Source organism: Amphiura filiformis, chromosome 5, assembly GCF_039555335.1.
Source record: "Amphiura filiformis chromosome 5, Afil_fr2py, whole genome shotgun sequence".
NCBI lineage: Eukaryota > Metazoa > Echinodermata > Ophiuroidea > Amphilepidida > Amphiuridae > Amphiura > Amphiura filiformis.
Window position 1 is genome coordinate 31,813,637 of NC_092632.1, and position 15,567 is coordinate 31,829,203.

Here is a 15,567-nt window from a genome sequence, read left to right on the forward strand (position 1 = left end):
CTTCAGGTATGTTGAAGATATGTTCTTGGACAACATTTCTGAAAGATATTGGACTTTGGTTCTTGATGGCTTCAACACATTAGTAAGGTTTGCCTTCTCCATAGAGTTGTACATGAAATCATTATACAAAAATCAAAAATTGTACAAAGAGGTGTGTTACAGGCCATCAATTTGCACATCCCTGGAGTTGAAATGAAAGACTGGGCCAATAGATATATAAATAAAAATAGAAATTTCAGTTTCAGTCTTTAAAAATAAAGATGGTGGTACCAGATAGGTCGTCCGAAGAAATGGGTAGTGAACACCACGCATAGTAAATATTCATGTGAAACTTTTTTTTTTCATTTTAGTGAAACATTAAAAAAAAAATTTCAGCCAATTTTACAAGTTGACCTCAAATGACCTTTGACCTAGATAAGGGTTCCTATAGTGCAGCTATAATCCAAGTTTGGTTGCAATAGAATTTGAACTGTTTATATGACACCAAATTTTAAATGTCTTACATAAGTGTTGACGTACACACACACACACAGACACACACCCCGACTGATGACATACCATAAGACCTTGTCTACAAGCATATATAGCGCTTCTGATGAAAGCTACATTAATCCAGGCGCCATTATGGGTCATTATGGGGCAAATTGTCTGACATTGGTTTTCAGGGGGGTCAAAATGTAAAAAAAGTGGTTTTCCATGGGTAATATCTCAGCTAAATGTATTCTAATATGCTCAATATTGGATAAGAGTAATGTCCTACCAAAGGGCTCTGACTGGCCACAAAATTGACGCTAAAATTATTTTTACTTTTGGAGTTCTGGCCCCCCCAAAGTTGGTCCTGGTTGGACGGAGTTGCATTTTGAGGGCCCTATATCTTTTAAAGTAAAGGAGTTACAAGTTTTCTGATAGCAGATTTGAATTCTACACCAAAAAGTACCCCAGGATACATACTTTTCAAAGTTTTAAAGGGTTCCTTTATACATTTATGGACCTCAACGTCGTCTTTGGCGTTGCGACACATTTTTACGCTGACCCCCTAAATTTCAAATTGATGCCACGGGAAAGCGAAATGGAGTATGAAGCTCAAATTTTCAGGATTTTACTTTCTCATCAATATCTACCACCACACAGAAAAAAAAAAAATTGAAGAGGTGCTGCGGTGCACATCCCTGGAGTTGACATGGAATGGGCCAATAGATATATAAATAAAAATAGAAATTTCAGTTTCAGTCTTTAAAAATAAAGATGGTGGTACCAGATAGGTCGTCCGAAGAAATGGGTAGTGAACACCACGCATAGTAAATATTCATGTGAAACTTTTTTTTTCATTTTAGTGAAAAATTAAAAAAAAAATTTCAGCCAATTTTACAAGTTGACCTCAAATGACCTTTGACCTAGATAAGGGTTCCTATAGTGCAGCTATAATCCAAGTTTGGTTGCAATAGAATTTGAACTGTTTATATGACACCAAATTTTAAATGTCTTACATAATTGTTGACGTACACAACACACACAGACACACACCCCGACTGATGACATACCATAAGACCTTGTCTACAAGCATATATAGCGCTTCTGATGAAAGCTACATTAATCCAGGCGCCATTATGGAATTTGAGCAAATAAATTATGGATCCAAGCATATACAAACAAGTATTATTTTAACACCATTCTATTGCATTGGTATATTTATGCTTGTTTCGAATTAATTTAGCTTTCATAAAAAACACTATATATGCTTGTAGACAAGGTTTTACGGTAGGGCTCTTGATGCCGTAAGGTCTTTTCCTGCCTTAACTTATTCAATGTTGTGCACACAATAAAACAATCACATACCAAGACATCTAAAAAGAGTACTATTTCAAGTAATATATAAATAAAAACAGTAAATAACTCTATGAACCTACCAGAAGTGACCTGTTTAGCTGCTCTGGCAGATTTAGGCCTAGCTTTTGCTCCACTATTACTTGCTGTATAGGCTTGCAAATTCTTTTGCCTTTCTTGTTGTTTCATGGCTAAGATCTTCTCTCGTTGCTTCTTAAGGTATTCTTCCCGTCTTTTAAGTTCTGCAGGATCTGCACCAGACATAGCCTGAAAAATAAGATTGGAAAATAGTGTCAGCACAATTACTTAAACCAATCTTTATTGAAGTATACAGTGATTTAAAGAATTATCAATTTGTGGAGTGTCTTTCTTCCTTGGTTTTTTTTTTTTTTTTTTTGCTCTACCCCAAATCTGGTATTTACAGAACATCTGCGCCATCCCAGTCCAACTCACTGATAGCACTTTCTTTTGCCTGGATTGAAATGACAAAAACAAGCTCACTATCCCAAGAAACCCTGATGTGGGTGAACCCAGGGCTAACTCAAGTAGACTTAAGTGTCAACACAATTAAAATTATGATTTGGAACCTTGGGCCTATTTATATATAGTACACTGTACGCTTCTGATGCCATTGGCTTCGCTAGCTCAGTTGGTGAGAGCAATGGTCTAGATACCCAGAGGTCCCAAGTTCAAATCCTGGTCAAAGATGAAATTTTTCCTTCTTTGGCCTACTCCAGGGAAAGAATAAATTGTACAATTCAATTTTGTTAGAAGGTGGGGTGAACTGACCAGTAATATGACTACCCAACAGTGTTCCTTCCATGATTTGACCTTTTTGCCCACAAAAATTAGCTCATAAATATACTACTCAAAATGAAAAACATTTCCTGCAACACAATATTCCAGCTGTCAGTCTTCAAAACACTTGAGTATTAGTGTCAGAAATTCAGTATCTACTAATTCAATGACGGATATTTTCATGTGTTATATAATTAAGAATGACAAGTTAAGAATACCTCCTTATGAATTCGGGCCCATACAACTTACACTAGATCTGGATGTTCTTCCTGGTTCAGCTGCAGCCTCTGCCTTAGCACTGCTTAACCAATTAGCAGCTGCCTCTGCATTGCTTACGGCTGATACTGCTGATGGAGTAGGCGATTTGGATGATGTACTCGGAGGCGGTGATGTGCTTGCAGCAGGTTTACTACTACTAGCAGTACTGGGTTTACTTGAAGGCTGGAAATATGACAAGAGTACAATTTATTTAGATTTAAAGGGAAATTAAACTTTAATATGTAAGACTGTGAAACACTTACCAATACAGTTGGTAATCTATCAAACATATTGCTGTTTTGAGAAGAGAAATTATCAAATTTCTTGCTATTGGAGTCAGCGCAGCACTTGTCAGCTTATACAGTAAGCCAAATAATTAAGGTACCAGTTACGTTCACCCCCTGTATATCCTAAACAAAGGCAGATATTTCATAATTGGAACCAACAGCCAATAGCTGCATCTTTTAGCTCGAATTTAAAACCTCATTAGTTGAAATTGTTCAAGAAATAAAGAAAAGACGATCAAAAAACCCAAGGAAGATTCAAATTTAAAAGTTGCAGTTTGCCACATTGCATGCCCTATTGATTTGTACACAAAGCGTTTGTGAACAAGAGAACTAGCGCCATGCTTCCATTGATTAGCACGAAAAACTAGCTTGTGCTTTCATTGATTAGAACATAAAAGTGCAACTTTTTATTTGATATCTTTATTAGGTTTTGGATCACCGTTTCTTTAATTCTCAACCAATTTCAACAAATAAGGTCTTAAATCAGAGCTAAAGAGTACAGGCATCGGCTGCTTGTTTTAATTTTGACACTTTTGTCTTTATTTAGGATATACAGGGGTGAACACAACTGCTACCTTAATTCTTTTGCTTACTGTATATACCATTGGCACTGACAACTCAATTGGACAACCATAAAATGTACCTTGATATGGATTGCTACAGTTGGGATGTTGACCAGTTTTAAGAGATGTACCTATGTATGTGATAAGAATTGCTAGTCATAAGGTGACAAAAAGAAATCTGTTATCTGGGCTTGACCGACCCAGACCGGGATTATGGGGATTTTTTAGCTGTATGAATTAAAACAGCCATTTTTAGTTGAAGTGATTTATATTGATGACATTTTTGGTAAAATATTCAGAAACATTTCTAAGTATGTTTGCAAAATCTTTTCAGGTTTTGTTTCACAAATGTTTCAAGTTTTCTGAACTTTCGATAATTTTTAGGGTCATTAAGGGATGGGGTATGAACGTTTGGACAGTATTTATTGTGGGACATGAGAGCACATCAGACATATCGAATTGCATTCTGAATACTGAAGAATGTCCTTCTGATATCAAATAATTTTGATTTTTGAAATTCGCAATGTAATACACATTTTATGGCAAATGATTAAAATTTGATATTTTTGATATTTAACAGTACTCGAAGTAAACTTTATAAATCTGATGATTTATACTTAAAGTGTATGTAGGTGGGCTGAAAAGCCGACGATCAATTGAAAATGTTGACCTTTTGTATTGAAAACATGGATTTTTTCCCCAAAACACCAAAAACTAGAAACGTCGCGGTTTTGGTTGCATTAGGAATATTATTAAACTGTTCATATGAGACCAAATTTACAAAAAAATCCAAAAATGTTGACTGTACCCACCAAGTTTCATGGCCATAAATTTTTTTTAGTAATTTGACCTCAGATGACCCTGGGTGACCTCAGATGACCCCAAAATTACCTTCCAAAAATTTAACTAAATGTTGACTGTACCCACCAAGTTTCATGCCCATATGACAGTTTTTACTAATTTGACATCAGATGACCCCTGGGTAAACCCCAGATGACCCCAAAATGACCTTCCAAAAATTCAGAATGCAATTCGATATGTCTGATGTGCTCTCATGTCCCACAAAAAATACTGTCTAAACGCTCAAAACGCTCATTCCAGATCCCTTAAGCCTCTTCCAGAAAAAAAAATAAATCTACTTGGCACGTCTATCCACCTGTAGAAAAGGGTTATTTTCATCGCCTTAAGGATTGGCTGACATCACAGCATAAATAGTTTTTGAAAATGGTGACTTATATGAGCAATGTTCACCAATTTCATTAATTTTTGGTACTATCCGAGATGTGTACAATTGCTTTGTAATGTTGATCATAGAGTAATTTCCTCCTGCTTCCTGCACCAGTCTTCCTCTCCAGCATGCAACATGATGATGCTATAAGTAGGGTTGGGCGAATCAGCATAATGTTTTTGAAACAAGTTGTATCTATGGCCAAATTTGCAGTAAAAAGATAGAAAACAGGAAAGGAGTCAAAATCACTGTACATATAAGGTAATGTAAACAGAGTATCTGAAAGCACTTGAGAGGTTCAAAAACTGATGCTGCATGCAATTCTTGATTCTCATATTGTATATACAGAGCCCCATTCCAGATATTCTAGTATATATCATATAATTTTGTTATACATAGAATTTAGTTGCCACATGGTTCCTACCTGTTATTCTGAAGGAGCATTATTCCAAATTGAACAAAGAGGTGTTATTCTGAGTTGCCCGAAACCTCAAGCAATTACCTTAACCCCTACATAACCCAAATTTTTTGAATTCAGAAAAACACCCTTTCAGAATAACAGGCTGACCCCCTCGTAATGAGAATATCACATGTTTATTTAAGACCTCATTCGTTGAAATTGTTCAAGAAATAAAGACACGACGATCAAAAAACCCAAGGAAGATTCAAATTTAAAAGTTGCAGTTTGCCACATTGCATGCCCTATTGATTTGTACACAAAGCGTTTGTGAACGAGAGAACTAGCGCCATGCTTCCATTGATTAGCACGAAAAACTAGCTTGTGCTTTCATTGATTAGAACATAAAAGTGCAACTTTTTATTTGATATCTTTATTAGGTTTTGGATCACCGTTTCTTTAATTCTCAACCAATTTCAACAAATAAGGTCTTAAATCAGAGCTAAAGAGTACAGGCATCGGCTGCTTGTTTTAATTTTGACACTTTTGTCTTTATTTAGGATATACAGGGGTGAACACAACTGCTACCTTAATTCTTTTGCTTACTGTATATACCATTGGCACTGACAACTCAATTGGACAACCATAAAATGTACCTTGATATGGATTGCTACAGTTGGGATGTTGACCAGTTTTAAGAGATGTACCTATGTATGTGATAAGAATTGCTAGTCATAAGGTGACAAAAAAGAAATCTGTTATACGGGCTTGACCGACCCAGACCGGGGATTATGGGGATTTTTTTAGCTGTATGAATTAAAAACAGCCATTTTTTAGTTGAAGTGATTTATATTGATGACATTTTTGGTAAAATATTCAGAAACATTTCTAAGTATGTTTGCAAAATCTTTTCAGGTTTTGTTTCACAAATGTTTCAAGTTTTCTGAACTTTCGATAATTTTTAGGGTCATTAAGGGATGGGGTATGAACGTTTGGACAGTATTTATTGTGGGACATGAGAGCACATCAGACATATCGAATTGCATTCTGAATCTGAAGAATGTCCTTCTGATATCAAATAATTTTGATTTTTTGAAATTGCAATGTAATACACATTTTATGGCAAATGATTAAAATTTGATATTTTTGATATTTAACAGTACTCGAAGTAAACTTTATAAATCTGATGATTTATACTTAAAGTGTATGTAGGTGGGCTGAAAAGCCGACGATCAATTGAAAATGTTGACCTTTCGTATTGAAAACATGGATTTTTTTCCCAAAACACCAAAAACTAGAAACGTCGCGGTTTTGGTTGCATTAGGAATATTATTAAACTGTTCATATGAGACCAAATTTACAAAAAAAATCCAAAAATGTTGACTGTACCCACCAAGTTTCATGGCCATAAATTTTTTTTAGTAATTTGACCTCAGATGACCCTGGGTGACCTCAGATGACCCCAAAATTACCTTCAAAAAATTTAACTAAATGTTGACTGTACCCACCAAGTTTCATGCCCATATGACAGTTTTTACTAATTTGACATCAGATGACCCCTGGGTAAACCCCAGATGACCCCAAAATGACCTTCCAAAAATTCAGAATGCAATTCGATATGTCTGATGTGCTCTCATGTCCCACAAAAAATACTGTCGAAACGCTCAAAACGCTCATTCCAGATCCCTTAAGCCTCTTCCAGAAAAAATAAATCTACTTGGCACGTCTATCCACCTGTAGAAAAGGGTTATTTTCATCGCCTTAAGGATTGGCTGACATCACAGCATAAATAGTTTTTGAAAATGGTGACTTATATGAGCAATGTTCACCAATTTCATTAATTTTTGGTACTATCCGAGATGTGTACAATTGCTTTGTAATGTTGATCATAGAGTAATTTCCTCCTGCTTCCTGCACCAGTCTTCCTCTCCAGCATGCAACATGATGATGCTATAAGTAGGGTTGGGCGAATCAGCATAATGTTTTTGAAACAAGTTGTATCTATGGCCAAATTTGCAGTAGAACACAAATCTGCTGAAATTTTTGACCTCCAATGACATTTCTTTTCTTACTTTTCAAAAATTCAAAATGGCTGCCAAAATAACATCTCTCTGTTTGCTGTTGCCATATTTTAATAGATACAAGATGCTACTAGAGTCTAGTGATTGGGAGTCAAATCCTAACCATTTTACCACCATGCCCTTTCAAGCATTATATATAAATTACGTGTTTGGTTGAATACCAAATAGCGATTTGTCTTTGGATTATCTTGAATTAGAGAGCCAGAGGGCAGCGTATCAATTAGTTAATGATACAATGCTGTGTTGTCTGATCCCAACTCTATCCTAATGAATTTGAAAGAAATCACTATTTGTCATTCTATCAAACTCATAATGATATGTAATAATAGATGGATTACAAAGTTTACACTCACCTTAGCACTCCCTTTGACAGGTGGTAAACTAGATGTGGAGGAGGATTTCTTCTCATCAGATATAGACATTTTTAGAGTCTGATGTAAAAAGATAGAAAACAGGAAAGGAGTCAAAATCACTGTACATATAAGGTAATGTAAACAGAGTATCTGAAAGCACTTGAGAGGTTCAAAAACTGATGCTGCATGCAATTCTTGATTCTCATATTGTATATACAGAGCCCCATTCCAGATATTCTAGTATATATCATATAATTTTGTTATACATAGAATTTAGTTGCCACATGGTTCCTACCTGTTATTCTGAAGGAGCATTATTCCAAATTGAACAAAGAGGTGTTATTCTGAGTTGCCCGAAACCTCAAGCAATTACCTTAACCCCTACATAACCCAAATTTTTTGAATTCAGAAAAACACCCTTTCAGAATAACAGGCTGACCCCCTCGTAATGAGAATATCACATGTTATACCTTTGCTAACTATTTTTCCCTCTGCAATGGCAATACATGTAATACTTGTCAACAGCATTAAGTGACACTGGTAGACAATATGCCATCTGTCTGGCATGTTTTACTATTGTGTACAGCTGTGGCAGTAGCATAGTACCACAGAGGCAGCATGCAGCCACATGCACCACCCCATCCAAGAGAAAATACTGAAAATAGTTTTCAGCAGAGAACTTCAGCGGTCTGCCAATTTGGAGCCGTTTATGGCGTTTACGGAAGTGTGGTTCTGATTGGCTAATTGAATCACGTCATCATCACATCGGCACCTCATTCGCTGATCAAGCTGTGCAGCAACGCGTGACCTAGTTCTTTTTACGCCATAATCAGACAGAGCAGATGAACACCCCTGAAGTAACATGCTGAATGGTATAATAAAAAGAAACCCAGTATCCCCCAAATCATGCTCCATCCTCACATTAGATAATTCATGCTACACCTTGTGAGTCAAACTCTTTACACAGCCGTGACGTTAGTCACGGCTGTGTCTTTTTTCTTACAGGTTCTTTCTTTCTTCTTCTGCCGACCACTACATTTGCTCTAGCACTTAGATGCTTACACCGATTTTGACCTAACTTGGTCACAACCATCATTGACCATGCCCCTACATGTCATATGAAACCTCGTGGGGTCAAAGGTCACGCAGGGCTCATAGGGGTCAAAAGCGTGATTTCAACTAAAAATGCTTCTTCTCTCACAGATTACGTAGGACAGTGACACCACTTGCACACATGCATTGCTATTATCCAGTGTCTATGGGGTCCTCACAGATTTGGGGTCAAAAGGTCATTAAGGGGTCACTTCGGTATAAAACGAAAAACCTTCAAAAATTTTATTTGCTAAGAAAAACATAGGAGAGTACCAGTATGTTCACACATAAACTGTAGTTACCCTGTGCATATGTGGTATTTTTTTATTTTGTGTCAAAGGTCATTAAGGGCCACTTCGGTATAAAGCGAAATACCTTTAAAATGCTTCTTCTCCCACAAATTACGTAGGACAGTGATGCCACTTGCACACATGCATTGTTATTACCCAGTGTCTATGGGGTCCTGACAGATTTGGGTTCAAAGGTCATTAAGGGGTCACTTCCGGTATAAACCGAAATACATTCAAAAAATTTTATTAGCTAAGAAAAGCGTAGGACAGTAGCGGTATGTTCACACTGGAATTGTGGTTACCCAATTCATATGTGGTATTTTTTTATTTGGGGTCAAAGGTCATTAAGGGGTCACTTCGGTCTGAGACGAAAAACCTTCCAAATGCCTTTTGCCACAAATAACAGCAAAAGTGGTATACGTGCACCCATGCATTGACATTAGCCAATGTCTATGGGCGTTTTCATAAAATTTGGGGTCAAAGGTCAGTAAGGGGTCACAACACGGCTGTGTTCGTGGTCTTAGACCACAGCTAAGTCTAGTTTATTTTCTATTTGAACATACCTGATAATTACAAGCTATTTTACTTTTAAACCATGCAATGATATGTTATTTCAAGCATGTGAAACTAGCAAGCATATGAATCAATGTTGAAGCAATCAAGCAGCAAGAAACCGGAATAACATACTTGAAGGGTATGCAAAAGTACTATAGAAGAATTATCAAATTCGTGTACATCGTGGAACATACTCTTTGGGTGGCTGTGCGTAGTAAGCTGTTGTACGCAGATAACCTCGCATATATGGACGCGTAGAGTAGCGTTGTATGCTCGAGTAGTTAGCATGTTCCATGATGTACACAAATTTAATATTTTTTCTATAGTGTACGATCATTGTCCAGCCACTGCATTGGGCTATTCCAGTTGAAATCCATACACCACCTATGGAAGACATGACCTTAATCTTTCACACAGGGAGTGTGAATTTCAAAAGGGGTTACCTGACTGGCTAAGTAAGTTCATCTGGAATCTACGTGGAAGATTAAGGTCATGTCTTCCATAGGGAGTGTATGGATTTCAACTGGAATAGCCCATTACTCTAACTCACAATTCAATGATCATTTACACAGGCAACACAACCGCATAGCACAGTTCCATATCCCTTCAGCATAATGATCCCATGCAATATAGAGGAATTTGGTTGCAGCATAAATACAATATATACATTAGTACTATCTGAAATGTAATTGCCAACTGCACTTTAATTCATTCTACGACATGGCCCAGTGGGATAGGGTAGGGTACTTATATCTCAAAATGTATATGAACAACATACAAAAGAAAGTCTCTATTCTGGATAAAGATAGTTTTGTAAGGCAACTATTTGTTTTGGGTAACAAAACATTTTTTTATTATAGAGTGATATTACACAAAAGTACTTGCTTTTTATGAGTCTTAAGAGTCCTTTTTTGTGCATGATATTCAAGTTTCATTACAAGTGACTCTAATCAGTGCATCCATTCGTTTTTTGTGCACAGTGAAAGTGGGATGTGGAAAAATTTAACCTTCACAGGTGCCAAAAAATGGATAATGCTCAGATTTGAACTAAACTGGTCTAAATATTTTTGGCATGTAAAAATTAACCAAACAGGGAATGGTTTGAATTGTCTAGAGTGGTTCGTTACTGGAGTAACAGAGTAAGAAATGTCATTGACCACAACCTATTTGAGGTTACTATTTGGTTAGTTAATTTACTGCATCCATTTCCACTGTGCATGGAAAACATAACCTCATTAGTATGTGAGAAGCAAATATGATATGGCATAAAAGAAAGAAAATCTTGATCTGTCTGTTTGCCTCAAAAGAAGAATGCTTACACATTTCAAAAGTAGTCCAAATGTGCCTGTTGTGTTGATTTTTTTAAACCCAAGCCGATCATGTTAACATTTTGTTGATTGTTACACACAATGCCTGCCTGGACACTTTTGCTGTGACATTAAGGTGCAAAATTAGTTACAAAATTTATCAGGGGATGTAGTACCACCTTAAAAATATATAATTAATGCACTTATTTGCAAATATCAGCTTATTGGTTTGAATTGTGTCAAAGGCTGCAATTCAAAATTCAGCCCGACAACAAACTCACTCTATCTTCAAATGACTAGACTCTCTACAATGGAGATATTGCTTTGTGCTGCTGAGCTCTGCATGAATGAATGGGGATGTTGACATTAATAATGGACAAACATCTTTGTGCAGCTGGGTCTTAGGCTTTCCGGGTATCATCATTCATGCAGCTGCAAATGGATATACATCTTGGTTCCATTGAGCCATTCAATTAACTTTAACTATTGGACTGGCAAACACAAAATTAAGATTTTCTTTCTTAGCTAACAATGTCTGGGATGTAACAAGGCACATTAATTGCATCATGCAACCTCCATGCAAATTGTTAAGGAGGCTGGTACCTTTTCCCTTAATTGCTCATCGCTTTGCTTTCTTTTCCTCCTTTCTTCTTCATCTTTACTCTGTGTCATTACCTAAAGAAATAAATGGTCCGGTTAACATACCAAGGTACTAAATCTACACAAATACAAGTGAAACATGTGTGCTGAATACGGTAAAAGTGGACATGTTTGTGCTACATTTATTTCTGTGCTTTTTGTGTGTTGAGCTGCTATTGCAAAAATAATAACTCACAAATATATTCCTTTTGTGTATAGGTTAATGTAAGGAAACTTAGAATTGCTAATTTAAAAACAAGGGAAACACATTTGACTAAGCTCGAAAAATGCATCAAATAAAATTTCCATGTTCCTGATCTATGTGATGATCAATCACACAATACAAGAAAGAGTATGCACAGTGGCCTGATTCATTTGTTAGTTTAAGTGAAAATAGGGAGAACTGATGATGCTAAGAAATAACTTATCTTTTCAACAATCCTCAATTGTAGTGAATAATTCAACAAATTTTGGTCTATAAAATTGGATTTTAGAGGATGGGCCAAAATGTAGAAAATTTAAACTCAAATGGGCACTTGAATGCATACAGTGCGAGACATGTCCATATCCGCAGGGAGGTAACAGGAGACAGCAGATGAGTGCAATTTACATATATGGGTCTAAATTGACACAGTATAACATTAAGAGCTAGTTACAGTATCTGGAAAAGTAATTAAAACAAAATTCAAGTTCCAAGTATTATTTTTGTTTTCAGAATAAACATGTGCTATAGTAAGTACACCAAGCTTCTTTTATAACATTTAGAGTCTCAGGGGCCACTAAATTAGAAGGGGTGCCTCTACATAGATGAATCACACATATTAAGGTCAATAAACTCATATGGGAGTTTTGAAAGAAACATGATCAACATCATTTGACCACTCAAGATCAACGATGTTAAAGGATTATCAAGTGTAATACAATGTACATGTACAATATAAGATTCCTACTGCTGCTGCCCCAGATATATACAGTTGACCAGCTTCATTGGTACTCTAGAGTACCTGTGCAGGTACTCGAGTGGGTACTCTAGAGTACACATGTCGGAATCACATGTAGAGTACACTCTCTAGTACTGGACTGGTACTGCACTACTCTAGAGTGAGCTGGGCAGAAGCGTTACCTCTGGGGTCGTTAGCAATAGGAATCTGGTAGTGTATTACATAGTATTGTGATTACATCTTACAGATGTCACATAGAGATAGTAACAGGTAGATTTACTTTGCTATGACATCCTTACCTTACTCAACATTTGCTCCTCCTCATGTTTCCTATCAGCAAGTCTTTGGGCATCTTCTTTGCTATGTGCTAGCGCCTTCTCCAAATCTTCATCAATATCCTTGCCTTTACCCTTCTGTGCTTCATACTCTTCCTGTGATTTTCTTTAGAAATCAAACAGATGGTTTATAAGAGATATTTGAGTTTGTTTTTTCTGTTTGTTGTTAAAGAACACACCTTAAAACCAGAGACCCATATGAGATTCCCGTAACTATAATGGTGTTATAAACTAATGCATAGCAAGTGATGTGGCACAAACATGTACACAATTTGCAAAGACCTTTCGCGTAAAAAGACTAAGTCATGCCTGCGTCATGTGATGCTATGCAGAATTGCAGATTGATAGGCGAATGAGGTGCTGATGTGATGATGACGGGATTCTTTGCAAATATGTGTAATATTTAGTGAATGATCATCAGGTAGAGGTGTCCTATTTAACGTTAACTTTGGACATTTTTATTATGCTGGGTAGACCACATGTCATCAATGAAACAATGAGTTGTAACAAAGATGAGGCATGAAATTCAAATTCAACATCCTTGCTTACACATATGAATAGTGACCATGCATGATCAGCAGAACTGTCCTGTAACTACTACTGTTACTGCGTTTTCTGTGATTATGCCATTCTATAATTGAGAAATAACAACCCGGTGCAGAGTGACAAAAACACTCACATGACCTTAGTCTCGGGCCCAGACTGCATGTGGCTCAACCTAGTTGATTGTAAATTGATGAATGTTCTCAGTCATCCAGTTGTAGTATATGAAGTTTGGAATTAAATCAAAATACTGGACTTACTATTTTTAGCAAAGCTACGTTGCGTGTGATACCATCACACTTCATCAGGCAACTGACCCGCTGGACTGGTCATGTGACAGACGGCTAGGGATCGCTCAATAAAAGGGGAGGCCTACGATACAACCTATCTCACGCATGGGACAGAGCCATCAAGCCGATCCCTAGCCATCTGTCACATGACCAGTCCAGCGGGTCAGTTGCCTGATGAAGTGTGATGGTATCACACGCAACGTAGCTTTGCTAAAAATAGTAAGTCCAGTATTTTGATTTAATTCCAAACTAGTTGATTGTGATTGGCCAGGTGATTTTGATTGAGTCAATGGTTTACTACACACTAACATATATCAAAGGTACAAAATGTAGTCCATCTCAAAGGACCCACTAGATAGCACAACCTAATATGTGACACGCTCTGGTCCATGGGGGCCAAAGGCGGCAAATTTGAAACTGAGATGAAGGTAAAAATATGGAGTAAAAACAATAAAATACATAAGAAAATAGACATCAAAAAACTTCATAACTTTCGAACCAAGTATGCTAGACCTTAGGTGTTTTCAGTAAATGATAGCATATTGTATGTATAATATAATAATTACAGTAACTCAATTTTCAAAAATGCCTCCTTTGGCCCCCTTGGTCCAGATCGTGTCACATATTGTCATGCCAACATGCTCGTGGATCCTCTCTTGATGGACATTCTCCAAACTCAGCCAGAGAGCTATACAGCCAATTACAAGAGTCATTGTTTCTGCGCACTTGCAGATGGTCTGTAACGAATGACAGAAACCGGTACACGACCCAGGCTTTATACAGGAACTTGTATGAAACAAAATATTTGAGATTTCCTTTCAGTGCTCTTACCGGAGTACTTCCTGTAGTATCTTATCCTCTTCACTATCAACTACAGCCTGTGAATACTCAATCTTTGTGTCTTCACCCGGTTGTAAGATTCCTGGTACCACACCATTGCGCTCCTGGATCATCATGAGAGCTTGAAGCTCCAGATCAACATTCCTTTTCATCATCATGCTTTTGAATAGTTTGAAATTTCTTGCAGCTTCAACCTGCTCAAAGGCAGTCTGTATTATATATCAAATCAAAAAATCAAAGACGTTGTAAAGATGATGACACAATTTCCAGAGTAGCCTACATTCCCATCCTGAATTGCCAAAAGGAGTTCATCAATAAAAAGGAATTGATCAAAATGAACATGTGCCAATATTGTGTGATGTGCATCACAGATCTATGAAAAACACAAATATTTGATATTTTTACACTGTGAGATCACTTGCTTAGGCCTATGCATTTAAAAGTAAATTGTTGTTTCCTTCAAAAAATATTCAAATTTGATAAGTCGTAATGTACTTTATTGATAAAACTCGGCACTCAAAACCCTCACTACATGTGTGAAATGTGAAGTGTATTTAATTTAGGAGGGGGAAATAGTTCTTCTAAAATCAAACATCACACAAACTGTTCTCCCTACCTCCTTACCTTCTGAATTCACATGTCCAATCTTTTTAAAAAAATGAGATTTTTTGACACAGCATATCTAGGCATTAACAGCATGAACAAGAGTGAATTAAAAGAAGAACTTTACTACAAGGACTCAGTTTGAGAAAAATAACTCCTGGTTCAGCTGAACCCGACCAGAACTATCTTTAGTTTAAACAGGACTCACTTCATTTCTAGTCGTCACAGTCAGATTTAAGCCAAAATGGTGTAATATCCAATGGTACAGTTCAACAGTCCACTTTCAACAATAATAGCTCAAATTCTGAACTCACATTGCAGAGAAACCTCATTTTGATTACCA

The 15,567-nt window shown here is 36.7% G+C and overlaps 1 protein-coding gene across 2 annotated transcripts in view; it reads right to left on the reverse strand.

The window, feature by feature from the left end:
• LOC140152982 (uncharacterized) overlaps positions 1–15,567 on the reverse strand; it is a 38,889-nt gene that overhangs the window by 1,926 nt on the left and 21,396 nt on the right. The window contains exons 4-9 of one of the 2 annotated variants that reach the window (XM_072175542.1): positions 14,613–14,830; positions 12,913–13,054; positions 11,637–11,708; positions 7,790–7,867; positions 2,872–3,063; positions 1,908–2,091 (exon numbers count right to left, since the gene is read on the reverse strand). In XM_072175542.1, the coding sequence (XP_072031643.1) occupies positions 1,908–2,091; positions 2,872–3,063; positions 7,790–7,867; positions 11,637–11,708; positions 12,913–13,054; positions 14,613–14,830 (886 nt within the window). The remainder of the gene's footprint in view (positions 1–1,907; positions 2,092–2,871; positions 3,064–7,789; positions 7,868–11,636; positions 11,709–12,912; positions 13,055–14,612; positions 14,831–15,567) is intronic. The other variant, XM_072175543.1, reaches the window with a different exon arrangement.